Source organism: Mauremys reevesii, linkage group 11 (genome assembly GCF_016161935.1).
Source record: "Mauremys reevesii isolate NIE-2019 linkage group 11, ASM1616193v1, whole genome shotgun sequence".
NCBI lineage: Eukaryota > Metazoa > Chordata > Testudines > Geoemydidae > Mauremys > Mauremys reevesii.
Genome location: NC_052633.1, coordinates 5,103,719 through 5,129,816, shown reverse-complemented (window position 1 = coordinate 5,129,816; position 26,098 = coordinate 5,103,719). Strand labels below are relative to the sequence as shown.

General features: G+C 46.9%; 1 protein-coding gene across 5 annotated transcripts in view; it reads left to right on the top strand.

Annotated features, from left to right (window-relative positions):
* The window catches only part of PCBP3 (poly(rC) binding protein 3), a 119,969-nt gene that overhangs the window by 81,698 nt on the left and 12,173 nt on the right, over positions 1-26,098 (top strand). For 2 of the 5 annotated variants that reach the window (XM_039495731.1, XM_039495730.1), the window contains exons 8-10: positions 9,564-9,605; positions 22,487-22,565; positions 23,480-23,539. In XM_039495731.1, coding sequence (XP_039351665.1) covers positions 9,564-9,605; positions 22,487-22,565; positions 23,480-23,539 — 181 coding nt within the window. Of the gene's footprint in view, positions 1-524; positions 669-9,563; positions 9,606-22,486; positions 22,566-23,479; positions 23,540-26,098 lie in introns of all 5 variants that reach the window. The other 3 variants (XM_039495729.1, XM_039495728.1, XM_039495732.1) reach the window with 3 other exon arrangements.

Below are 26,098 nucleotides of genomic sequence, written 5' to 3'. Positions count from 1 at the left end.
CCTAGCAACCCCACTGCATATCCCATAGCCAGCACATCCTGCTGTTGCCACTTGTCTTCAATGAGAGTTTGAGGGTGGTGCTGCTAGGATGTTCTCTCATGCACAAAAGCCTGGTAAATTATGAATGTAGATTAGCAGAGAAATAAGTATGCACAGTGTGTATGGTGACAAGTGTAGGAGAGTGAAATAGATTAAGTTGAGAAGGTTCATTGGAGTAAAGCCCGTAGGAAAGGGAATTGCTGAGAAGCCTCATCTCATTTAATTTAAGGACTCCCCCCCGCCCCCCGTTCATATGACTATTTCCCTTGTCTCCTATCATTTGGAAATGATATTCGCCCAGTCCCAACGTTTCTGTTAAAGTTATTGAAGGAATCTCTGCGGGACAAGGACAATCCAATAGAACTCGTGTGCGTTGTGGTGTCCATGACCTGTGTTGGGTTGGTTGCTTTCTAACTTTCTTTTTACTGATGTTTCAGGAAAGCTGTTCTAATGTTCTCTCTCCCTCTCCTTGTCCCTTTTCCTAGTCCCCACCGAAAGGTGCCACCATTCCCTATCGCCCAAAGCCCGCCTCCACCCCTGTCATTTTTGCAGGTGGTCAGGTAAGAGCCGACCCGCTTGCGGCCTCCACTGCCAACCTCAGCCTTTTACTGCAGCACCAGCCGCTGCCTGTTAGTGCACTCAGGTTTTCTGCCTTCTCACTTGCATGGTTTCATCCCATTCATATTGTGCCAAAGCAGCTGGACTGAAAGCTCTTTGCTAAACTGCTCTTGGTTAATTTTCCTCAATACCTGGCTTAGTTGCTCCATCCATGGGAAGAGAGTATGAAAAATTCTTCCTCCAGCCAAATTGCTGGGAATAGAAGTGAATTTTACAACCCGCTTACATGCTGTCTTGCATTCTAGGAAACAACTGAACATTCTTAGCAGGCACATTTGGGGCTTGAGTCTGCAAGGTAAGGTGCTGGGCGCTCTAGTCCTGATCCAGGAAAGAACCTTAGCACGTGCATATTCAGTGCTGTGCTGGGTTTGTCTCAGAGAACTGAGCACCTTGCAGGATCGATCCCTTCGTGCTGTGAGACAAGGGCTGTGAGGAATGGGAACGCTTTTCACTAGTTTGTTCGGGAGGCTTACACACAGTGAAAATACCACTTGTGATGTAAAACATCACACTTTGGCATGTTTCTGCTGCAGCCCCATCTTTGCTGGAACCTTAGCTTTATTTTTCCTATATTCTGCTCAGTTTTGAGCAACATTTCACCTTTAGATGCATAAAAATAAAGCTGTTTTCACTGACATTTTCCCATTTTTTACTGAAAATGAGCTTTTCGTATGAAGATAGGTCAGTTAATATTTTCTCAGAGGAATCCAAAAGCTTTCTCACGTCTAGTATTTTCAGTTTCACTCAGAAAGTTTCACACAGCTCCAATTAAACATCACTTTGGTAGCAGTAGGACTGGACTTGGAGCTAGGGTGCTCAGCGCTTCCCAGAGAAAACTCAGCCCCTTGGGTCCTAAGTGGGTCCTAAGTCCTTATTTACACAAACCTCTCATTAAAGGTTTGCCTGAGTTGGGCCTTTGATTAAAGCCCACAATACAGGGAGGTGTTGCACAGTTTTTACACAGTTAGCAGAAGCTACTGCTGTACCAGTAATGTTTGTTACTACATAATCACCATTGTTTTTAATGGAGGGACTGAAAAATAAAAGGCAGTATTGCCCTGGCTTTACTGTCTGTAAATCAGGGCAGAGTTTGGCCCACAGTTAAGGAACTTTGAATGTGTTTATAATAACCCTTTGAAATTGAATCTGCACTTTCTTTTCCATAGTGACTAGTGCCTTTCATGGCACTTCCCCACATTGGCTTGCCGGAGATTTGCAGAGCGTCTGAATTCTTGGTTGCTGGCACTGCTTTTTGCTTAAGATAATCAATGCACATTTTTTAAAATCAAACACAGATCAAGAATTACATGAATTTAAAACTGATATAAAATATGAAGTAAATGTTAGCATCCCCATCTCTCCTGTAGTGTCGTGATTTCTCATTACTCCTCAAGCATGGAAGTGACTGTCAGCGCGTCCCCGGTGAGACCTACATTGTCATATTTATTACACATCATTCCTTAGGGCTGGAGCTGGCTTGAGGGGGCTGCTCTAAATACCTCGTTGCACCAGTTTAACTGAAGTCATTTAAAAAATCAGTTTAGTTAAACCAGTGCAAACCTCTGGATGGAAACTCTGAAATTGGTTTGCAACTGCCTTATAAAACCAATCTGAATTAAACCCTAGCAACTTTGTAGAGAGAGTGCTTAAGTGCCCAGGGCATTTTCAGATGTGTAGGTAGCCATGTTCTGAAGTTCGGGGTCCAGCTTGCAATGACATGAATTACACTTATGTCATCTGTCTAATCTAATTGTCTCCAGTAAAATCTCTGTTTTCTATAGGACTCATCATTGTTGTATCTAAGAAGCAAATTCAGATGGGAATTCTCCCAGTCTCCAGTAATTTCCCTTCAAACCACAATGATCGCAAACAGAAAAATATGTGGCCAAAAATTCCCAAAACATCCTTTTGGGTGCCTTAGTGAATGAGTGCCCAATTTGATTTTCAGAAGGGACAAGCACCTGCAGGTGCCATTGACTTCCGGGGATGCCCCAGTTCTCTCCATTTAGATGCTCAAAAATGGAGCCACTCCAGTGTGTGCCCTTGGAAAAATGGGCATTAGGAGCCAATTTATATCTTGGTGGTCGCTAAACATCTATGTGCCTTCCAAGGCAACCCTGTTTAAAGCATGTTCTCCCAGCCCATAATTGCTAGCAGAAATGCAAACCAAGTATGGGAGCACATGATAAGGACACACAGCAGAATGCAGACTTAGCATCTGACTTTTTAGCCAGTTGCCAAAAGCTTGCTAAATCGAGTGTATCAGTGTCCTCTGAGCAGCAGTCCTGCAGAAGAGCTTTGGGTCCAGCTGTGGAGTGAACTGTATCTTCTCAAAAGGGAGAGTAAGATGGAAGGAACTTCCCCCTGCTGTTAAATTTCTGGTGTCTTGAGCAGAGGTTTATTTCAAGGGAAGAAGTGGGGTGCTAGAGATCAGAAATCCTCATTGGCTGTATAAAGAAAAATTCCTTAGCTACTCTGCATAAGAAGCCATTAGTTGTAAGGGCTCTGCCTCAGATAGGGGCAAGTGTCCAGTCCTGGGACTGGAAGAACAAATGTATGGGGGAAAATGCCCCCAGCTGCCTCAGATCTCCCCTTGTATACAGCAGGGTTGAGGGGTGTCAGGCGTTCAGTGCCACACTCCCATGTAACCTCACCCCCACAGGCAGTCTCCAGCTCAGCAGCCCCAGCTACAGTTTCTGGCACAGGTACTGCCCCCCATCGCTTCCCCAACAATCCCCACAACTGCCTGAGGTTCTGCCACACCCCACCCACCTCAGGCTGTTCCATCCCCCCAACAACCCTCCAACAGCCTCAGGCTTTGCCACACCACACACCCCCACCTCAGGGTGTTCCATCTCCCCAAAAAACCCTCCAACTGCCAGAGGCTCTGCCACACCCCACCCACCTCAGGCTGTTCCATCCTCCCAACAACCCTCCAACAGCCTCAGGCTCTGCCACACCCCACCCCACCCACTTCAGGCTGTTCCATCCCCCCAACAACCCTCCAACAGCCTCAGGCTCTGCCACGTCCCGCCCACCTCAGACTGTTCCATGCCCCCAACAACCCCACAACTGCCTGAGGCTCTGCCACACCCCCCCCACCTCAGGCTGTTCCATCCCCCCAACAACCCTCCAACAGCCTCAGGCTCTGCCACACCCCACTCACCTCAGGCTGTTCCATCCCCCAACAACCCTCCAACAGCCTCAGGCTTTGCCACACCCCACCCACCTCAGGCTGTTCCATCCCCCAACAACCCTCCAACAGCCTCAGGCTCTGCCACACCCCACTCACCTCAGGCTGTTCCATCCCCCAACAACCCTCCAACAGCCTCAGGCTCTGCCACACCCCACCCACCTCAGGGTGTTCCATCCCCCAACAATCCTCTAACAGCCTCAGGCTGCCCCCCACCAGCAATCCCACCAACTGCTGAGGCTCTCCCCACTCTCCACTTCAGACTGTTCCATCCCCAACACCCCCAACAGTCTCAGGGTCTCCCATCCCATCAGCAACCCCCACCAGCCTCAGGCTCCACCAGTGCTTTCTCTCCACCCCACTTGCAATGACTCAGTGAACCAAGTCTGCCACACTCCGACCCTGACTCCTTGAAATGCTCTGGACCCCACTGACTTTTCCAGGCTCCCCAGTCACTTCTGACTTCCCATTCCCCAGCTGCTCGTGCATCTGCCCGACCCAACCTCCTGTGCAGAGAGGGAGTGCTCCTGCCTCCTTGCCAGAGTGGCCCTGGGGCCCCCTGAGGGGAGTCAGTGACTGTTCCTGGTGAGACATGGCACCCATGGAGTTGAGCAGAACTTGGTAGCTCTGATCCTGGATGGGGAGAAGGGGATGAGGGGAGTGCCACTTCCACAACATGCTCCGGATCCTTTGGGAGCCCCTTTGTAGGGACTGTGCAAAGGAAGGCTCTATGGGTTAGCAGGGAGCAGGGCTAGGGGCTGGCTGGGCCCTGCAGATTCCACTGCTCCCCAGCACCGAGGTAGTACAGGTCAGTGCACCCTGCTCCTTCAGCAACTAATGCACAGCTTCCCCCTCCATGCTTCCAAGAGCCACCCCCACCTCTGAGCCCTGGCAACGTGGCTCTTTCAGGAGTCACACACAGATCCCGGTCCTCTATTCCGATGGCACAGTTTAGGCCATACGCCCTGTCTCTCCAGGGGAGGGAAGGCCCCACACCTGACTGATTGCATGAGATCTCCAGCGTCAAAGCAATGGAGGGCTCCAAGCAATGTGTCCCTTTGGGTCACTGCTATGCCACATGGCAGCACAAGGGAGGTGTTTGAGAAAACTACAGTGTGGACCAGGTCCACGGGGGGATGGGAATTTGCATGTAGATCAACTCTAGGTGCATTTTGACTTGTAGTAAAACTCCAGTATTTTCAAATATATTTACAGAGGTTCCCATTAAAATATCAGTGTTTTCTTACAATTAGCCCTCTGTGGTTTTCCCATGTGCTTTGGATTGGCTATATCGCTAAAGTCTCCGTTGGGAAATGTTGACCTTTTAAAAACAACTACTGTATCCAATTTATTCTTTAAGAAAGTTGATTTGCATCTGTCCAAGACACGGTCCTATCTGTGGCTAAGTCTGTATGTAATCATCGAAAGATATCACAGAATAGCCTCAAGAGGTTGGACTGCTTATTTTGGACATTATTTAATGTTATGCTTATTGCACCACTTTTCATTTCGACATCTCTAGTTACCGAGTACCCATTGGAAATAAGTATGTATATTACTGATCCTTTTGGTCCGGATTTGTAATTAGGAGCTGACAAACGTGTACACCAATGAGCTATGTTCAGAGCCTGACCATTAAAAAAAAATTAAAGCAAAATATCAAATGGAAATTTAAAGGAAAAATTGAACAATTTAGAGAACACCCTCAATCTGTTTTCCAATACAGCACAGGGAGTGAAAGATTTGGCAATGGGAATTTAACCCTTTGGAGACTGTGGACATGTATAATGCAAGTAAAAGATATTACCTCACCCACCTTATCTTTGTCAATGTTCTAAGAATCAGAGAATAGAATTTTTGATGGCAAGAAAACACTGAATTGGCTTTTGTGTCCGATTTCTCGACACTTGTTATTGATCTTCACCCCACCAAGCTGAGGATATGACTGAGCCAAACAGCTTGTTGTTTGCAAAGAGTGATGTAACTTTTCAAAGGTTACGAGACTTTCCTCTTCTTTACTGTCTTTACTCTCCCTTTACAAAGTGTTATCCATCCTTTATGCCATTTATTGTGGAATCATCTCAAAAATGTTTGAATTGATCAGATATGTATTACTACCCAATAAACCCCTTAGCACTGGGGCATCTACTTAGAGCTGTTGGCAGACAATAATGCTTATTTTCAAAGTGATAAAAAGAGTATGTTAAAGGATTGTTGCAAAACTTTGCTGAAGAGACAAGATATCTAGGAAACACCAAACCCTGGATTACCGCGGGTGAAATTCACCACAATGTAGAGAGCCACCACAAGGCCTACGTGCCACTTAAATGCCACGTACGCTCTATTTTGAGGGTATAAGTGAGACATAAATGGCACCCTGGACTTTTGCTGCATCTCTGCACGGGGTACATTTCACCCCAATGTAGTAACATAATGTATGTACAGATTAAAAGTGTATAAATACTGGACATTTTATAATTTTAAACAAAATATTTCTCACTTTCTAAGACCCGAGAGCAGGATTTTGCATTACCCCTGCAAAAGCTAATGGTGACATCACAAACACCTAAATAACTGAAGGGTTTAGGGTCTAATTCTGAGCTCACTTACACCATCAATGATGTAAAACAGAATTGGGCCTTTCATTGCTAATTCTACACATTACAGGCCATTCTGTCACTGATTTGGGAGTTTATTTCTAAACAAACTCCAAGATGCTGAGCTGCAGGGCTCAGCAAACCCTTTGTCAGACCTGAGAAGCAAATCACACTCAGTCTGCACAAAGGTGCTGTTTCGGTGATTTTTGCTACGTCCCTTTTGGACAGTGGATAGAGACAATTCATCTGTAGTGGCCGGGAGGGGGAAATCACTGTCTGTTGAAGTCAGTACCAAGGACAGAGACATTTCCTTAGCCCCCTTTTCCCTACACCAGCCACAGATCCTGGACTGAATTCTTTTTCTCTCTCTAAATACCCTGCTTTGTAGTGTTAGCATGTCTATGGGGTGAGATTTTCAACGCCACACGTGGGGTTTGGATGTCCAGTTCCCGCTAACGGTAAGAGAAATTGGATGTCCAAAGCTCTTATGTGGCTTTGCAAATCTCAGCCATAGTGTTTTTTAGGGTAGATGAATATGACTAAAGGATTCAGTTCTGCCAGTGGAAGCCTTCCTCTGGCTAAACTCCCGCTGACAGATGGAAATTGTGTCTGGAGGAAGGACACTATACCGGCACTGTTAGGATGTGGGTTCAGAATGATCTGGGTAGGAGTATAGGCCATGTACAGTGGGAAAAGGGATGTAGTTGGTGCCCTTTACAGTTGGTATATTCTGCACACATCTCATGCTCCGGCCATAAGTGTAGCAGCAAGCTGGCAAATTCAGAGCCCTGGTTAATACTGGCTTCCCAAATATCTGCTGTCTGTTAAGTGATGGTGACGTTTGTGGGATGTCAGTAGGAAGCCATTTAGCTCTATCAATTAGGGTGCAAACTATTTAAGAGCTAGGGCCCAGCCCTAACGTGAGGTTGCTGAGCTCTTGTCAGATGGCCGGTCCCTGAGGGATCAGGCTGGTCGTTAGAGGTGACTCAGGCTTGCAGTTGCGTTGTCTGTTCAGCTGTGCAACTTCTAAATTCAAGTTGGACTATCATGAAAGGATGGTCTCTAGATAAAAGAAAAACGTTCTCAGAAATAAATTCAAACCCACGGCCCACACTCTCTCTAAGGATCGGTCTGTGCAGCATGGTATGGTTTACGGCTCAGGCAGAAGTACTTGCATTAGCTTTCATCTGGCTAGCAAGCTAAAAAGGACACCATGAGGGGGGCTTCAGTGGAGGCTAGCAATGACAATACGTATCCAGGGAGGCCAAGCACAGCCCATGCTGCCATGTCGTTACTGCTATTTTTAGTGAGCTAGCTACGTTAAAGCACAGGTATGCCTTCCTTCCCCCTCCACGATTGCAGCATAGATGTAGCCTAAATGCTTCCCTGTCTGACTTGTAATGGTCTCACTTCCACAGCATGTGGAATGCCCAGCGACTCCTGGAAGGAACTTCTCTGATACACACATGGAAGAGATGGACGGTGTAACCCCTAAGAACCCCCACATGTGATATGTGTTTCATGGCATAGCATGGAATCCAGGGATGAATACATTAATTTGCTTTCCACTCAAATGTTTCCATAGTTGTGACCTCCCAGCGCTGGTCTACACTGCAAACTCATGTTGGTATAACAACGTCGCTCAGGGTTTTGGAAAACACTGACCTAGCTCCCAGTGACCCGGCTACCGCCTCTCGGAGGGGTAGAGTACAGGAGAAGCTCTCCCATCAGCATAGGTAGCTTCATGACTAAGCGCTGCAGTGGCACAGCTGCAGCGCCGTAAGCGTAGACAAGCCCTCAGTCTCAGCCCCTGTGATACGGTAGTGCCGACTACACAGATCCTCTTCGGTGCAAACACAGCAGCATTCTGATCACCCAACATGGCGCCCTTTCCTGCAACCTCGGAACTAGAGTCCTACCAATTTCACAGCCCTGAAAAATGTGTCACAGATTGTGAAATAAGCCCTTCCCTGTGAAATCTGATCTCCCCCTTGCTGCTGGGAACGCCTCAGTTAGGGGGCTTCTAGCTGCAAGTCCTGGCTGGGCTAGGGTGGGAGAGGACTTATCCTTCCCCTGCATGGCCACTCTTGTTCTCAGGGGGAGATCAGGCCCACCTTAGAGTGCCTCCCTCTGCTGCAGGAAACTCCAGCCCCAGAGGTTCCTGCAGCTGGAGGAGACTTGTGGAGCTGGGTCCAATATCCCCATGCTCCTGGAAGCACCCCAGCTGGGGGGGGGTTCCTAGCTGTGAGTCCCTGCTGGGCTGCGAAGGGTCAGGACTTGTCCTTCCCTTGCATGGAAGCTCTGGAATGGCAGTATCAGACCCACTGATTACAACACTGTGAAATTTCAGATGTAAAAAGCAAAAAATATGAAATTAACCAATTAAAAAACCCTCTAGCCATGAAATTGATCAAAATGGACTGTGAATTTGGTAGGGCCCTACTCATAACCTTAGAGTTATTTAATCAGATTCACACTGGAGAGATTGGAGGTGGTCACATGACAAGGGATTTTCCAAGCTAGCCAGCTGCTGCTATGTATTTATACAGCTTCCCAAGCGTGCCACTGTTCAAAAATCTTCAGGGCAATTTGTGCATTGGGTGTAAGGACTGTGCAGCAATTCTGCAGTGACAGCCCAGTGCTGACCTCCAAATGAGGATCCTGTAATCCAAAGAGAGGCACCTGGGGACTCAGACGTACATTTGTTATACTTCTGTATTGTTAAGTGATGGTTCTGGAGCTGCTGAGTGGGCAGCGCTGCTCCCTGTGACAGAAATCATTTCAAGCAGAGACGCACGCTCATTGTGTAATGCCAGCAGTCTGGGGTGCTGAGTGCTTTATAGTGGCCAGTCCAAAAAAACAGTGCTGACAAGAGTTGGGAGAGGAGCGGGGAGAGGAGAGGAGTTGTGATAGGGTTCTTTATGGGGAGGGGGCGGATGCCTTGTCTGGCTTCATTTATACATAAAAAATACTTTTCCAAAAATCGTAAGGGGCTTCTCCCCCTTCCCAGATTAGCTATTACAGGGGGAAGGAATTTGGCTAGAAGCTGCAGCTGAGGCATAGGGCTTGAATGGACACTACATCCAAGTCTAATGACATATCTTTTCCTTCTGCAGGCCTATACAATTCAGGGACAATATGCAATTCCACACCCGGATGTGAGTTCTACCCTAATTTTTCTTATACCCATTTTACTCTTTTATGTCACCTGCATGATACTGTTAATTACTACTAATATTAATATTAGACAATAATATTAATAGCATATTCTCAAAGTAACAGTCTGTGTGTAGTATCTGTAATACCTTGAATAGCCTTTTAACCTATTAGCACTAAACTTTATTAATATTGAGGACTTGGCCTGATGTTAAATTATTTGTATTGTTCAGTGCTATCCCTTTACTAAGACATAAACCCTATATGCATTTTGTGCCTCAGAGAATGGTCAAAAATAGTCTTTTCCCTCTGTGTCCCCCTCGCCATAAAATGTTGCTAATGAAATACGTGCAATGGTTTATGCGGGTGCTCTTGTGAGGGCGTAGCTAAGTTTGAAAGCTTGGAGTGTTATGGCTGTCTCATAGACTTTGCTTTCTAAAAGCTGTGCCTTCCTGCAGGTTGGTCTGTCTTTGGGTATGTACTTAGTCATATTGCAAAGGAAGTCTGCGTGTCTGGTGATGCTGATTTCTCTCCCCACTTTCTAGCTATTATTTTAGACTGATGATTGATTTTACAGTCAAACTGTTCAGTAGCCTAAACATAGATGCACACATTCCTTGTGTTTTGGTGGAAGGGAAGAAATGTCCCAGCCACTCTCTTCAGCATGGCTTACAAGCAACAGCCAAAAGTCTGTTGCCTAGAAATGAATGGCAGCACAGGTTTCTGTGTTGAGTTCAATTCCTAGTCAAGACTGGAGAGGAAGGCCCTTCGTGTTCTCTGTCTTTTCTGGTAAGGCTGTGGATTTTTTTCTGTTGATCTTAATGTTAGTTGTGGGGAGAGGCGAGAGAGAGAGGAAAGAAAGAAAAGGAGGCTCTGTGCCAAATTAATTCCTGGTTCATGCTTATTTCTAGTGAGAAAAACTGGGCACAGGTGAGCAGGGAGTAAACACATCCCCTCTGTAGATTTCACCCGTGTGGCTCATATGCAGCCCCCAGCATAAATTAAAATTATCCTCCTTAACAGGTCCCCCAGGGAAGGCGGGATGGATACAGATGCCACCATCTCCAGGAGGCAACTCTCTCCTGGGGTATAGGCGTGTTCCGTATCTTCCCTTGCTGACCCGGTCTATGTCATTTTGAGGCATTCCCTCCTTAGTGTGAGGAGAAGCAGAGAAGAAGGCCAAACCGTATGTTTTATAATGGTGGGTGTGAACTAGGGCAGGTGCACTGAGGTGAGGTGAAAAGAGGCAGTCTCTTAGCCTCCCATAGGTGGAGGGAAGAACTCCCAGCTACATGACTCTCGGTGAGTGTACAAGTAAGAGTGAGTCTAGTAAGACCTCAAGGTTGGGGACCACTTTTACAAAATGTGCGCTTATTCCGGTGGGCGGTGTAAGGCCCCCATCCGTCTCTGGGAAAGCAAGGAAATGGTCAAAGAGGAGGTGAGACAGAGCTGGGGGTCATCCGCTGATTGGTGACACTTTGGCCCTGAGGTCTTTATGACCTTCCCCAGTGGCTTTACACAGACGCTGAAGAAGAGGAGTGACAGGGACACCACAGCAGGCAGCCAAAACAGCCCTTTGCATTCCCCTAAAATAAGTGGAGCCACTTTGAAGGAATACAGCCCTGACCTGCCAGGAGCCACAGCTGGATCAGCAGCACCATGTAGTCACTAGGACCTAAAGCCACTGACCAACCTAGCAGTGCTAGCGCAGATGTCCCACCTCTGTTTGTTGCCCTGAGGAGACCACTGACTGCCAAGACCATGCTATTTCCATGCCCTAGCCCAGCTTGACGCCTGATTGAATGACACTGTGATGGCTTGCTCAGCAAACCCAGACCTGTGAGCCACTGTGTTACCACTCTGCCTCAGCGGGCGGGCGCTATGCTGCGGCTAAGCTGGGAATCTGTCCCCGACACGCCAGCCTGCTTGCCTTGCCAGCAAACCCTGCAGCATCTGCCAGACCAGCCCTGCCCCACAGGTAACACACAGCGATCCCCACTCCCAGAGTTCCCCAGGGACGCCTCCCTGCAGCATCCAGCCCCTCTCCCAGGGACCCGCTGCCTTCAGACAGACTGAGCACACAGCAGCCTGCTAAGCTGGCTGAGGACCCCCCGCCCCCACTGACACACAGCACTGAGATGGGTTTGTAACAAAACAAGAATACATTTATTAACAAAGGACATAGGCTTATTGGAGTGAGGTCCTGGAACAGCCTCCCAAGGGGAGCAGTGGGGGCAAAAAACTAACTTGTTTCAAGACTGAGCTTGATAAATGTACGGAGGGGATGGTATGATAAGATTACCTACAATGGCATATGGCTCATCTGTGACTGCTAGTAGCAAAAATCCCCAATGGCTGGAGATGGGACACTAGAGGGGGAGGGCTCTGAGTTACTACTGAAAATTCTTTCCCAGATGTCTGGCTAGAGGATCTCACCCATGTGCTCAAGGTTCAACTGATCACCATATTTGGGATCAGGAAGGAATTTTCAGATTGGCAGAGACCCTGGGGGATTTTCACCTTCCTCTGCAGCACGGGGAACAGGTCACTTGCTGGTTTGAACTAGTGTAAATGGCGGATTCTCTGTAACTTAAAGACTTTAAATCATAATTTGAGGCCTTAAATAATGCAGCCAGAGGTTAGGGGTCTTTTAGAGGAGTGTTTCTCAACCTTTTCTTTCTGAGCCCCCCCCCCCAGACATGCTATAAAAATTCCACGGCCCACCTGTACCACAATAACTGGTTTTCTGGATCTAAACGCCAGGGCCGCCATTAAGGGGTAGCAAGCTGGTCAATTGCCCAGGGCCCCATGCCACAGGGAGCATCATGAAGCTAAGTGGCTTCTGCTTCAGCCCCAGGTGGCTGGGCTCAGGCCCTGGGCTTCAGCCCCATGCAATGGGACTCTGGCTTTCTGCCCTGGGCCCCAGCAAGTCTAACACTGGTCCTTCTTGGCAGACCCCTTGAAACCTGCTCGCGCCCCTGCAAGGGGCCCCAGACCGCTGGCTGAGAACCACTGTTTTAGAGGGTGGGGTGGGTGAGATGGTCCCTTCTGGCCTTAAGGTCTATGAGTTGTGGAGACCAGACTCTTAGAGCTGGGTCCTTTGCCTCATTAGCATAATGGAAGGACCCTCCTGCAGGCAGTGGCGATGAGACCATGATGAAGGCATATTCCTCTGCGTACAGTGGTCAGGCTGTTGCCTAAGATCAGCTCCATTGTGTCTGTTTGCATGCACAGCCTCACAAACAATCCAGGATATGACAAACCCATGAGGGTCATGAAAACTGATCCTAGTGATTTAATGGAATATTAAGCTCATACTCTGTTAGTCTATTTGCAAATGCATTCTGTGGGCCTTGTGATGTGATTTTGTCAGATCTCTTAAGCTATGAAGGTTGGCCATAATCCGTACTTGTATGTGAGACTTCCGGCTATGACATATACCTGCAGGTGCTTTAGAAAGTAACATTGGAGATTCAGTAGGTGGAGCTCTTCCCTCTGAGGCAGTACTGAGGTAGGACTTCATATGGGGTTAGTGTCTCTGTGCTGCTAGAATCCCGACTTTTAGACAAAATGTAAAGTAGAAATGCCTTTGCACGTTCCACAAAAATGAGTGCCATGGTGAAATTCTACTCCCCAAAATCTGTGGCATGGGTGTGATATTCTTACCCTTCCTGGCCTCCTTTGTTATATATTTTTTGTGTGTGCAGTTTGAAGGCTACCAGCTTCTACTTAGAGGTGGTTGCATTTCAGTGGTGAGTGAAGTGGTTGCTTTCTCTATAGTTGGCAATCATTTTATGAAATTTGAGGAGTGTGTTGATTGAAGAGTCAGTGGCTGGATGAGTGTAATCAGGCGCGGACTCACCCGGCAGCGCCTCCTGCTGGTCATCTCAGGAATTAGCTCACCAGTCATCAGAGTGCCTGCTGCAGGCCAGGTGACCTGCCTGTTGCTGGCCCCCGTGTCCCTCCCAGACCCTGGTGCCCTTGTCTTGGGTGCTACCCCCCTGGCAGTACCCCACTCTCTCTGGGTCTCCTCACCCCGGGGAAGCCCCACCCCCTATCCCCACGTTGCCTCAGTCGTGGCCACTGCCAGTCTCTGTCTAGCCCCCGCACCCTGGGGCGGGCTGCAGTCTATCAGCCAATCATCACAGGCAACCCCAATACCTATGTGGGCCTAGGACCAGGCCCTGCAGCCTAGGGAGTTGCTGGCCTAGGGCCTCCCAGCCCCCAAGGCCTTTCCCCAGCCCTGCCTCCCTCTAGGTCCCCAAGTGAGTTCCCCAGCAGCCAGGCCCGTCTCTCTCTCCAGTCAGAGTGAGACTCCTGAGCTTCTGGCTGCCCTGGCCTTCTTATAAGGCCCAGTTGCTCAGTTCCGTAGCCCCAGCCCACTGCAGGGCTTTTCCAACCCCTTCCGGGCTGGAGCGGGTGCTCACCCCACTACGATGAGTGCTAGAAAGGAGCTGTGTTGCTATTAATATGCTTGATTGGCCCAATGCTTGTATTTAAATGCTAAGCTGACATGGGCCTGGTTAGTAATTAGATGGGAGACCAGGGCAAGGTGAGGTCTGTGGAATCCATGTATCCTTCGTGTACCAGGCACACTGACCTCAGCTCTTGCTAGCTACCAACGGGACACCAGAGTCTCCTTTTGTTTGCTAGGTAACTGTATTGGATTTGATTTACTATCTCCCTGGAATGTGGTCATCACAAATAAAGACAAGCCTTTATTGGACAGATAGCTGCGTGGATACTTCGCGGAAGTCTGTACTGTCCACATCTAGTTTTGCAATTTTGATTCATTCTTGCCAATATTCACGTTTGTTGCGGCTTTTATTATTTTGGAGTGGAGTTGGGGATGAAGGGGACACAGAAGATTTTTGAGGAGCAAATATACAGATAAATATTGGGACATATTTTTTTGACAAAATACTTGATAAAAATAGAAAACATGATTTATTTTAAATGTTTTGTCCTTTTTTATAAACAACAAAGAAATAAGATGCAAGAAGCTGCTTTACTGCAACGTGAAGACAGAGATTTAATTGCATGCTGCCAGGAAGCCAGATGCTCCCCTGGTGTAAACTGGCATTACTTCAGTGGGCTGTCTGACCCGGGGCGTTTAGGGTTAGGGTTCCCTGGGCAACTTCAGTTGTGTCCCCTTCACTTATGCTTCACAACAGCACCTCTTATACCAGGACCATACGATTCTAGGATATGTGACATGTTGGACTGGATTGCCCCATCCCTGTGACACTTAGGCAACAGATGTCATTACAAAGACAAAATATGCCACGGTGGCCTCTCAGTTCAGCACAAGGGCAAACAATGGTAACCTCTGTGTGAACCACTGGCAGATGCTGTTGGCAAAGGAGCCGAAGGGAATCAGGTGCCAAACTCCCAATGAGCATCAATGAGATGTGGGCACCAAATTTTCCTAGACCCCTCCTAAAATCTTAGCTGTAACCCCCCTCGCTCTGTGTTGTGCAATCTGCTATTGAACAATCCATTGCAAATCTCATGTTGTTCAATAATCAATATGGTTTAACATTGATATTTTTGGCCGATGGGTTTAAAACACATGACTACTTGCATAACAACGTACACATAAAAGCTTTTATGGTGTCACAAATGACGCTTCTGAAAATGGAAACTACTGAAATGATGTTTACTCTGCAGCCAAATGTAGTGGTAATACCACAGAGACTGGGCCAAATTCTGTTAGAGGCATTGTTTAGTCGAGTATAACAGAGATCGGTGTTACCCATTTGTTTCCAATATATCCCTTTAACATAGCATTGTATATTTTTTTCTAGGAAGTTTTTATTTTATATATTTCAATTTCGCTCCTTAAATAGACTGTGAATAATGATGAGTATACTTTGCTAGTCAGATCAACATGCTCTTTCTCCTAATTGTCCTTCTCAATACACCCCAGCATTGACTCAGTCTGTATTTCTTATTGTTATGATGTAGCTCTCTGACAGAGGAACAAAACACATTCTTGTATATGCTGTATTGTGGAAGCATTTGTGCTCTGCTCAGTGATAGGCAAATAATATTTGTGATTTGTTCAATACTCTGTGGCCAAATCCTGCAGAATTTACAGAGGCCTCATTCAGTGCCTGAGTAATTTGGCTCTGTATTTGTGTCTCTTTCAAGGCTTTATTATTTAAAACAATACTCAATTATTTAGTTAATGGAAATATGAAAACAATTTTACAAGGTAATTTTCTCTTTCACTTGCTGCAATGCACATTTGTCTTTGATCTTTCCCTTTTTACGGATACTGTAGCAACATTGTTATCCTGGGGATTTGCAACTATCTGTAAGGAATGAATGAATACATATATCCTGGGCCAAACCTCGAATTCCTTTCTCAGTTTTCCCGTGGATAAATTGGTCACTCGAGTGAATGGGAGTTTTATCTCATTCAGGACTTCAGGATGGCCCTTGGGCATTCATGTACAGATTGAGACAGGTAGTCTTTATTTGGAATTTGCCATGGAAGGGAAGCCAGTGGTGACCGGGAGGCTAGGTGTTTTTGGAGTACGATGAGCATAGGAACTGTTTTAGCATAGTGGGACCTGATACTGTGCGTCCCGAGCCATGCACCAGATTGCCCAGTTACCCTTAATAGGGTATAAGCAGACATTTTGCCAGTACTGTGACAGACCCAGACCGGTGGGGTACAGGAGTCTGGTAGAGGGCAAATATACTGGTCACTGGGTGAGTAGTTTTCTGTTCCCTGAGTGACCAGAGCAGGGGCTGCGCTAGAGTAATGAGGAACCTGCTAGAACCAATTAAGACAGACAGGCTGATTAGAACACCTGCAGCCAATCAAGGCAGGCTAATCAGGGCACCTGGGTTTAAAAAGGAGCTCACTCCAGTCAGGCGAGGAGGAGCCAGAGGAGAGGAAGTGCGTGTGAGGAGCTGGGAGCAAGAGGTACAAGGAGCTGAGAGGGAGAGGGTGTGCTGCTGGAGGACTGAGGAGTACAAGCGTTATCAGACACCAGGAGGAAGGTCCTGTGGTGAGGATAAAGAAGGTGTTGGGAGGAGGCCATGGGGAAGTAGCCCAGGGAGGTGTAGCTGTCATGCAGCTGTTACAGAAGGCACTATAGACAGCTGCAATCCACAGGGCCCTGGGCTGGAACCCGGAGTAGAGGGTGCGCCCGGGTTCCCCCCAAACCTCCCAACTCCTGATCAGACACAGGAGGAGTTGACCCAGACTGTGGGGAAGATCACTGAGGTGAGCAAATCTGCCAATAAGCGCAGGGCCCACCAAGGTAGAGGAGGAACTTTGTCACAGTAGCTAGTGATGCTCTCCCATCATGGCAGCTCAGTTACCAGGACCTGTCATCATAGCTCTATACTGTGAACCTGAGTAAAGAGGAGGAGCAGATGGGTGGTGGTGGTTGGGGACTCCCTCCTAAGGGGGACGGAGTCGTCCATCTGCCATCCAGACTGGGAAACTGGAGAAGTGTGCTGCTTGCCTGGAGCTAGAATTCAGGATGTGACAGAGTGTCTGCCGAGGCTGATCAAGCTCTTGGATCGCTACCCCTTCCTACTTCTCCATGTGGGCACCAATGACACTGCCCAGAATGACCCTGAGCGGGTCAGTGCAGACTAGGAGGCTCTGGGAAGAAGAATAAAGGAGTTTGAGGTGCAAGTCATGTTCTCGTCCATCCTCCCTGTTGAAGGAAAAGGCCCAGATAGGGACCATTGAATTGTGGAGGTAAATGCGCAGTAACGCTTTGGATTCTTTGACCCTGGGATGTTGTTCTGGGAAGAAGGATTGCTAGGAAGAGATGGGATCCACCTAATGAAGAGAGGGAAGAGCATCTTCGCAGGCAGCCTTGCTAACCTAGTGAGGAGGGCTTTAAACTAGGTTCACCGGGGGATGGTGACATCACCACCACCACAGAAAGAATAGCAAATATGCAGGCAACCAGCTTGGCTTAACAGTGAAATCTTCAGTGAGCTTAAATTAAAAAAGGAAGCTTATAAGAAGTGGAAATTTGGACAGATGACTAGGGAGGAGTATAAAAATATTGCTCGAGCATGCAGGGGTGTAATCAGGAAGGCCAAGGCACAATTGGAGTTGCAGCTAGCAAGGGATGTGAAGGGTAACAAGAAGGGTTTCTACAGGTATGTCAGCAACAAGAAGGTCAGGGAAAGTGTGGGCCCCTTGCTGAATGGGGGAGGCAACCTAGTGACAGAGGATGTGGAAAAAGCTGAAGTACTCAATGCTTTTTTTGCCTTGGTCTTCACAGACAAGGTCAGCTCCCAGACTGCTGCACTGGGCAGCACAGTATGGGGCGGAGGTGAGCAGCCCTCAGTGGTGAAAGAACAGGTTCAGGACTATTTAGAAAACCTGGACGTGCACAAGTCCATGGGAGCGGATCTAATGCATCCGAGGGTGCTGAGGGAGTTGGCTGATGTGATTGCAGAACCATTGGCCGTTATCTTTGAAAACTCATGGCGATCGGGGGAGATCCTGGATGACTGAAAAAAGGCAAATATAGTGCCCGTATTAAAAAAGGAGAGAAAGAGAACCCCAGGAACTACAGACTGGTCAGCCTCACCTCAGTCCCTGGCAAAATCATGGAGCAGGTCCTCCAGGAATCAATTCTGAAGCACTTGGAGGAGAGGAAGGTGATCAGAAACAGTCAACATGGATTCACCAAGGGCAAGCCATCCCTGACCAACTTGATTGTCTTCTATGATGAGATAACTGGCTCTGTGGATATGGTGAAAGTGGTGGATGTGATATATCTTGACTTTAGCAAAGCTTTTGATACGATCTCCCACAGTATCCTTGACAGCAAGTTAAAAAAGTATGGATTGGATGAATGGACTATAAGGTGGCTAGAAGGCTGGCTAGATTGTCTGGCTCAATGGGTAATGATCTACTGCTCGATGTCTAGTGGACAGCCTATATCAATCGGAGTGCTCCAGGGGTCAGTCCTGGGGCTGGTTTTGTTCAACATCTTCATTAATAATCTGGATGATTGGACTAATTGCACTCTCCTCAAGTTCACAGATGACACTAAACTGCGGGGAGAGGTAGATATGCTGGAGGGTAGGGATAGGGTCCAGAGGGACCTAGACAAATTGGAGGATTGGGCCAAAAGAAATCTGATGAGGTTCAACAAGGACAAGTGCAAAGTCCTGCAGTTAGGAAGGAAGAATCCCATGCATCTCTACAGGCTGGGGACCGACTGGCTAAGCAGCGGTTCTGCAGAAAAGGACCTGGGGATTACAGTGGATGAGAAACTGGATATGAGTCAGCAGTGTGCCCTCGTTGCCAAGAAAGCCAATGGCATATTGGGCTGTATTAGTAGGAGCATTGCCAGGAGATCAAGGGAAGTAATTATTCCCCTCTATTCAGCACTGGTGAGGCCACGCCTGGAGTATTGTGTCCAGTTTTGCTCCCCCCACTACAGAAGGGATGTGGAGAAATTGGAGCGAGTCCAGCGGAGGGCAACAAAATGATTAGGGGGCTGGGGCACATGACCTACAAGGAGAGGCTGAGGGAACTGGGCTTATTTAATCTGCAGAAGAGAAGAGTGATGGGGGATTTAATAGCAGCCTTCAACTACCTGAAGGGGGGGTTCCAAAGAGGCTGGAGCTCAGCTGTTCTCAGTGGTGGCAGATGACAGAACAAGGAGCAATGGTCTCAAGTTGCAGTGCGGGAGATCTAGGTTGGATATTAGGAAACACTATTTCACTAGGAGGGTGGTGAAGTACTGCAATGGGTTACCTAGGGAGGTGGTGGGATCTCCAGTCCTTAGAGGTTTTCAAGGCCTGGCTTGACAAAGCCTTGGCTGGGATGATTTAGTTGGTGTTGGTCCTGCTTTGAGCAGGGGGTTGGACTAGATGACCTCCTGAGGTCTCTTCCAACCCTAATATTCTATGATTCTTTGATTCTACGCCTGGAGGTAAGTGGGGAGGTGGGATACAGGGAGGAGACACAAGGAGGAGGGTGCAACATGGGAGGCCTCCTGATTCATGCTGAAAAAGCAGGGCAATCGGCTAGTTATCTTAGGTGCCTGTACATGAACCCAAGAAGCCTGGGAAACAAAAAGGAAGAATTGGAAGTCCTGGCACAGTCAAGATGCCACAGTCAAGGTGGATGGCAACCTGGGCACTAGTGACCATGAGATGGTCGAGTTCAGGATCCTGACAAAAGGAAGAAAGGAGAGCAGCAGAATACAGTCCATGGACTTCAGAAAAGCAGATTTTGACTCCCTCAGGGAACTGATGGGCAGGATCCCCTGGGAGGCTAATATGAGGAGGAAAGGAGTCCAGGAGAACTGGCTGTATTTTAAGGAAGCCTTATTGAGGGCACAGGAACAAACAATCCCAACATGCCGAAAGAATAGCAAATATAGCAAGCGACCAGCTTGGCTTAACAGAGAAATCTTCAGTGAGCTTAAATATAAAAAGGAAGTGGAAACTTGGACAGATGACTGGGGAGGGGTATAAAAATATTGCTCGAGCATGCAGGGGTGTAATCAGGAAGGCCAAGGCACAATTGGAGTTGCAGATAGTAAGGGATGTGAAGGGTAACAAGAATGGCAATGAAATGATTGATATGAGCCTTCAACTACCTGAAGGGGGGTTACAAAGAGGATGAAGCTTGGCTGTTCTCAGTGATAGCAGATGACAGAACAAGGAGCAATGGTCTCAAGTTGCAGTTGGGGAGGTTTAGGTTGGATATTTGGAAACACTATTTCACTAGGCGGGTGGTGAAGCACTGGAATGGGTTACCTAGGGGCGTGGTGGAATCTCCATCCTTAGAGGTTCAACAAGGACAAGTGCAGAGTCCTGCACTTAGGATGGAAGAATCCCATTCACTTTTACAGACTGGGGACTGAATGGCTAGGCAGCAGTTCTGCAGAAAAAGACCTGGGGGTTACAGTTGTCAAGAAGCTGGATATGAGTCAACAGTGTGCCCTTGTTGCCAAGAAGGCTAATGGCATTTTGGGCTATATAAGTAGGGGCATTGCCAGTAGATCGACGGATGTGATCATTCCCCTCTATTTGGCATTGGTGAGGCCTCATCTGGAGTACTGTGTCCAGTTTTGGCCCCACACTACAAAAAGGATGTGGAAAAATTGGCAACAAAAGAGTCCAGCAGAGGGCAACAAAAATGATTAGGGGGCTGGAACACATGACTTATGAGGAGAGGCCGGGGGAACTGGGCTTATTTAGTCTGCAGAAGAGAAGAATGAGCGGGGATTTGGTAGCTGTTTTCAACTACCTGAAAGGAGGTTCCAAAGAAGATGGATCTAGACTGTTCTCAGTGGTGGCAGATGACAGAACAAGGAGTAATGGTCTCAAGTTGCAGTGGGGGAGGTTTCAGTTGGATATTAGGAAAAACTTTTTCACTAGGAGGGTGGTGAAGCACTGCAATGGGTTCCCTAGGGAGGTGGTGGAATCTCCTTCCTTAGAGGTTTTTAAGGTCAGGCTTGACAAAGCCCTGGCTGGGTTGATTTAGTGGGGGATTGATCCTGCTTTGAGCAGGGGGTTGGACTAGATGACCTCCTGAGGTCCCTTCCAACCCTGATATTCTGTGATTCTATGATACTCTTTTCCATTAGTTTGTTTAAAAGTTGACACTTTGCATGCCAAATGCTTCTGATGTTCTTACTTGTCAGCTCTCTGGTAACTGAAAGATACCATTTACAAAACTCCTCTCCACTTTCCCACCTGTTTTCTTCTGCCTCCAGTGCTTCACCCTCACCACTGCTGTCAGACTCCCCTGCACTCCCTCCCTCAGATGTGCTGCAGGAGCCAGTACCTTTAGGATGTTGTTTTGCATGCAAATTTAAATGACCGCTCCCCCACTTACCTGCGGGGGACTGGACTCATTGATCAAACAGGTCTTTTCCATTTCTGATGTCTGTGATTCTGTTAAACTTCCCAGGCCACCCAAGCTCTAGAAGATTATTGAAGGGGCAGTGATACAGGGCACTCCTTTCTGCATACACAGCAAAATCTCAAAGGGGGGCTTATCAGGATGGAATTTCTGTCTCTTCAATTCTCTTAAATTTGAAGCAATAAAACAGAGCACAAAATGTATTGCAAACACATCATTCTTCCGAGGTCTCTTTTAAGGGGCCAGGAAAAGACTCCGAGCACAACAAGGGATATACAGGCTCTGAAATACTTACCTGTTTTGGTTGAAGCCCATGTTTTGCCAACTGCTGGGTGGTGTGTTTTGAAAAAGCGGCTACTTCACGAGCTACAATTGGTTTGGCAGCTAGATACATTTTCCTTTAAACGTGCAGTATCCAAGGCAAGCCAGGGGAACATCCAGTGGGTAATGAACCAAAATGGCCAATGACTGTACGTTTCTCAGAGCTATCCCAGGAACTAGCCGTGCTTTTAAAATATTGGCATTTGATTGTTATGGACCTGGCAGCATATTTGACACTGCTCAGATATTTTTTACAGCGATTCTCAGCTAGCAGCAGTGAGTTACTAAGTCTGATCAGCCAAGTTGCAGCTGGAATTGCTTTGCTTTGACTCCCTTCTACCTGCTTGGACAGCTCCCTGTTCCGTCAGGGCACGTGGCGCTATCTGTGGGCTGGCAGGATCAGGAGAGATCTGCACTGACAAAGTTAAATGATTTCAGTTAGAGACCAAAACTGGGCTTGCTGCTGGTATCGTACTTCAGACCCTGATCAAGCACTTCTGCTAAAGATTTGGGCTTTACTGTATCTACCCAGGCCAAGTCCTTCTGTTAATGTCGTGTTTGCCATGTCTTAACATGGCGTCCTGCTTTGGTTTTTTTATTATAATTTTGTTCTTAATTTTTTTGGTGTGACTTGTTGTATTCTATAACAATAACCTTCTTAGTTCTAATGTCCCTCCTACCCCTCAGCAGTTGACCAAGCTTCACCAGTTGGCTATGCAGCAAACCCCCTTTACTCCCCTTGGACAGACCACCCCCGCTTTCCCTGGTACGTACCCAGATGCCCTTTACAGATTTCCTTCTCTTCTTACCTGTAGAGTTTCTCTCTCTTTCTAAGCTTGTTTTATTTAATGGAAATAAATAGGACAAGTAAAGTGAAGTTGCAAATGTGAATGGTGAAAAGTTAACAAAGATTAGTATTTCAAAGTGCTTTTCCTTATGGCTCAGTTCACTGTAATTGTGCTTGTGCAGTCTGCTCTTGGGAAGCCATGTTTACCTGCTTCCTGCTTTTCTAGCTTGAATAGAGGTTAATCAACCTTGGGATAAAACTAACGCTTGTGGGCCCGTTCTAGCACAGAGGAGTGGGTATTCACTGCCATTGGCTGGTGTGTCCTTTGGGAGACATCCATGCACTCTGACAGTGCTTCATTTGTTGAGCATTGTCTGCAGATTCAAAAATCTGTAAAGGTTGTGTAAATTCCTTTCAGCTTTTCCTATTGATCTCAATCACTGTCCAGGATGCTCTCTTCATATGCACAAAGTAGCAGTAGAATGTCGACAGAAACGTACCATACATGAAGCCTCTTTGTTTTGTGCTTCATGGGAAGTGGTGGGAATTTACCATAGTTTTAGGGGGAAATCCTGTCCTCTGGTGAAGGAGGCCTTTGAAGAAGTATGCTACAATGGAGGACCCCCAGCACTCTAGTTAGGGCTATATGTCTCAAACTTTGCTAGCAGAATTGATAATACAGTTTAAATTTTTCATTGTGAACTAGGGTGGCAGCTATAGAGTAGGGAATTAAAATACTTAAAATACCTTCATTTCACTTGATGGTCAAAATGCCAACTGGAAATTCCTTTTCTGCCATTTTGTCCATCATATTTTGAGCTTCCTAGATGAAGTGACATTGCTTATCTCCTTGAAGGCAAAAGCATTAAATCTGTTTCTTCTTTGCTCTTCAGGAGAAAAGCTGCCCTTACATTCCTCCGAAGAAGCTCAAAATCTGATGGGCCAATCATCAGGTAAAATAAAAGCTACAGGGAAATTAATAGGCTTCTGTTGCGATATTTCTTGAATAGGACCCTATCGTTGCTGTAGTCATACATAAATTGTCTTATTGTGTTGACAAGACAGTGCGACTTCCAATGGACAAGAACTGATGGCATAGGACATACCTGCCATTTTCCTTCTACAGTATGTCCAAGGAAGTGAATAAATTTGCCCATACTGTACTGTACTTCAATAGTCCACTAATATAGTCTCTTCATTCACGCTAATGGGAATTATGCATGGTCAAGAAAATAACAGAATTATGACCTATATTATTGTATTTGATTTTTATAAAGTTCTCCATGGGATAACAGAAGAATACCCATGGGAGGCATGAGACAGCATTGCTCTGTTAGTGTAGCTTTATTAATCCATCCAAAGTAAGATAGCTTTCTAAGCTATGCAATGCATTAATGTATCTGAGTAAAGTTGTCATTTTTGATAAATTCCTATTTCAAATTTTCTGCGTTGACAATTGGCTAAGAAGCTAACACATGCCAGCACAGACTTTCTGTAATAATAATGATTGTTTATATTTTAAATGCAGTCAGAACAGGGTGTCTTTAGCACTTGAGAGTAAATGATAGAAGAAATTAACCACTTGAAAATATTATTGACATTCACATAACCTTTAATTTAAACATACATTTGCAAAATAATGTAAACATACATTTGCAAAATAATCATTTCATAATATGGCCTAGTGCTAATAAGTTAATGTATTTTCCAGTGAATATTTTATTCTTCATGCCAATGAAAGGAATTTTGGGGATCTTATTGTACTATAATATCTCTTGTTGGGGAATGGAAGTACATTTTGTTAAAGCAGTATGGGTATATTTTATGGGCTATATCCTCAGCCCATGTAAATCAGCTTAGCTCCAATGAAGCCAGTGGAGTCACCTCTATTTATGTCAGCTGAAGATCTTGCCTTATGTTTAAATCGTAGCCTTACGTATAGTCACGGGTATTTTTAGTAAAAGTCATGGACAGGTCACAGGAAATAAACAAAAATTTGCGGCCCGTGACCTGTCCATGACTTATGTTAAAAATGCCTGTGATTAAATCTTGGGGGGGCAGGGAGGTATTGTGCTGGGCCCACTTCTTGGAGGGTGTCTGGGGGGTGGGATCGGGGGAGGGATTCCATTGGGGGGGGCATCTGGGGCCAGTGGCACCAGCTGTCCAGGCCAACGAACTGTGGCTGCTCCAGCCGACTGGCTGATGGGGGACCGCTGCCTGGGGCTGCCGGAGAAGGAGCTGGTGTGGCTGTGCCCTGGGCCGCTCCAGCAGTGGCTGGTGTGGCTGTCCCAGGGGCCACCTGAGCAGCTGGCCCCATTGCCAGCTGCTTGGGCAGCCCTGGGGTTGGCCACACTGGCCCCTGAAGAAGTCACAGAGGTCACAGAAAATTGCGGAATCCGTGACTTCCACGACTTCCATGAGAGACGTGGATACTGACATAGCATCCCCTCGCCTCGCCCCCACTATACATTTTGTAACTGTGTAACATATCGATTTAGAAAATGTCTCCTGTGGAATTCCAACGGTTACTAAATTGAACCTCATAATGCATGTGAGAACCCCGAGAGAGTTCAAGGTCATGCACTCTGGGATTTTCCATCACTGCTGTGTGGTGCACTCTAAGGTGCAAGTAACAGGGACAACCCAGACTCCAGCCCATGGGATGTGATGGTTAGGGTGGCACCTAGCAAGGAAGCCAGAAGACCTACTGGACCGTACAATGTTCAGTGTGGAGAGGATGTAGAGCATCAGAGTGAATGAGGAGTAGGTTCTAGATAGGCATTGTGAAGAGGGATCCATGGGGTCAGGATTGGATCAGAACTGGGAGCAAGGGGGAGATGGAATGGTGGAGAGGAGGGAATTTGTTCAGACTTGAGCAGAGGCTCCAGTCCCATTTGAGTATTGGTTGGATCAGCTATTATTTTGCCTCTATGATTTGCCCTTCCCATTAACACTGCGGGGGTGGATTTGTTAACCCAGAAAGGGAGTATTAGTGACAATATGGAGTATTATAAAAGAAGGCTGCATCTATTTCAGTGAGTGGGGTACTCTGCAAGCCTGCCTGGTGAGAAGTGCTTTTCACTAAGTCTTGGCATTTAGGAGCCTACTGCTGACCAGTAAAGTCCTTACTCTGCTGTAAAACCAACATTAAACCCAGGGGAGAGCTCGTGGTGACAGTCTCTTGCACTGGTGTCCCAGCCAAGGGCTAATGCTGCTTTGTGCCCACAACAGAGGGCTGCATGGCAGGATGGGTGTTCCTGTGGTAAGGCATGTGATTGGCAATTGGAAGACCTGGCTTGTACTCCCAGCTCTGCCCCTCCCGTCTCGTGTCCTTAGACTAGTCATTTCAGTTCAGCCAAAATACTCAAACTTGGGGGCCTAAGATTAGGCAACTAAATCTATAGTTAGATATTTAAATAAGTGCCCAGATTCTGAGAGGTTCTTAACAAATCCCTTGGAAATTTCTGGGACTAGTGAGAGCTCATCAGTTCTGAAAATCTGGACCCTTTGGT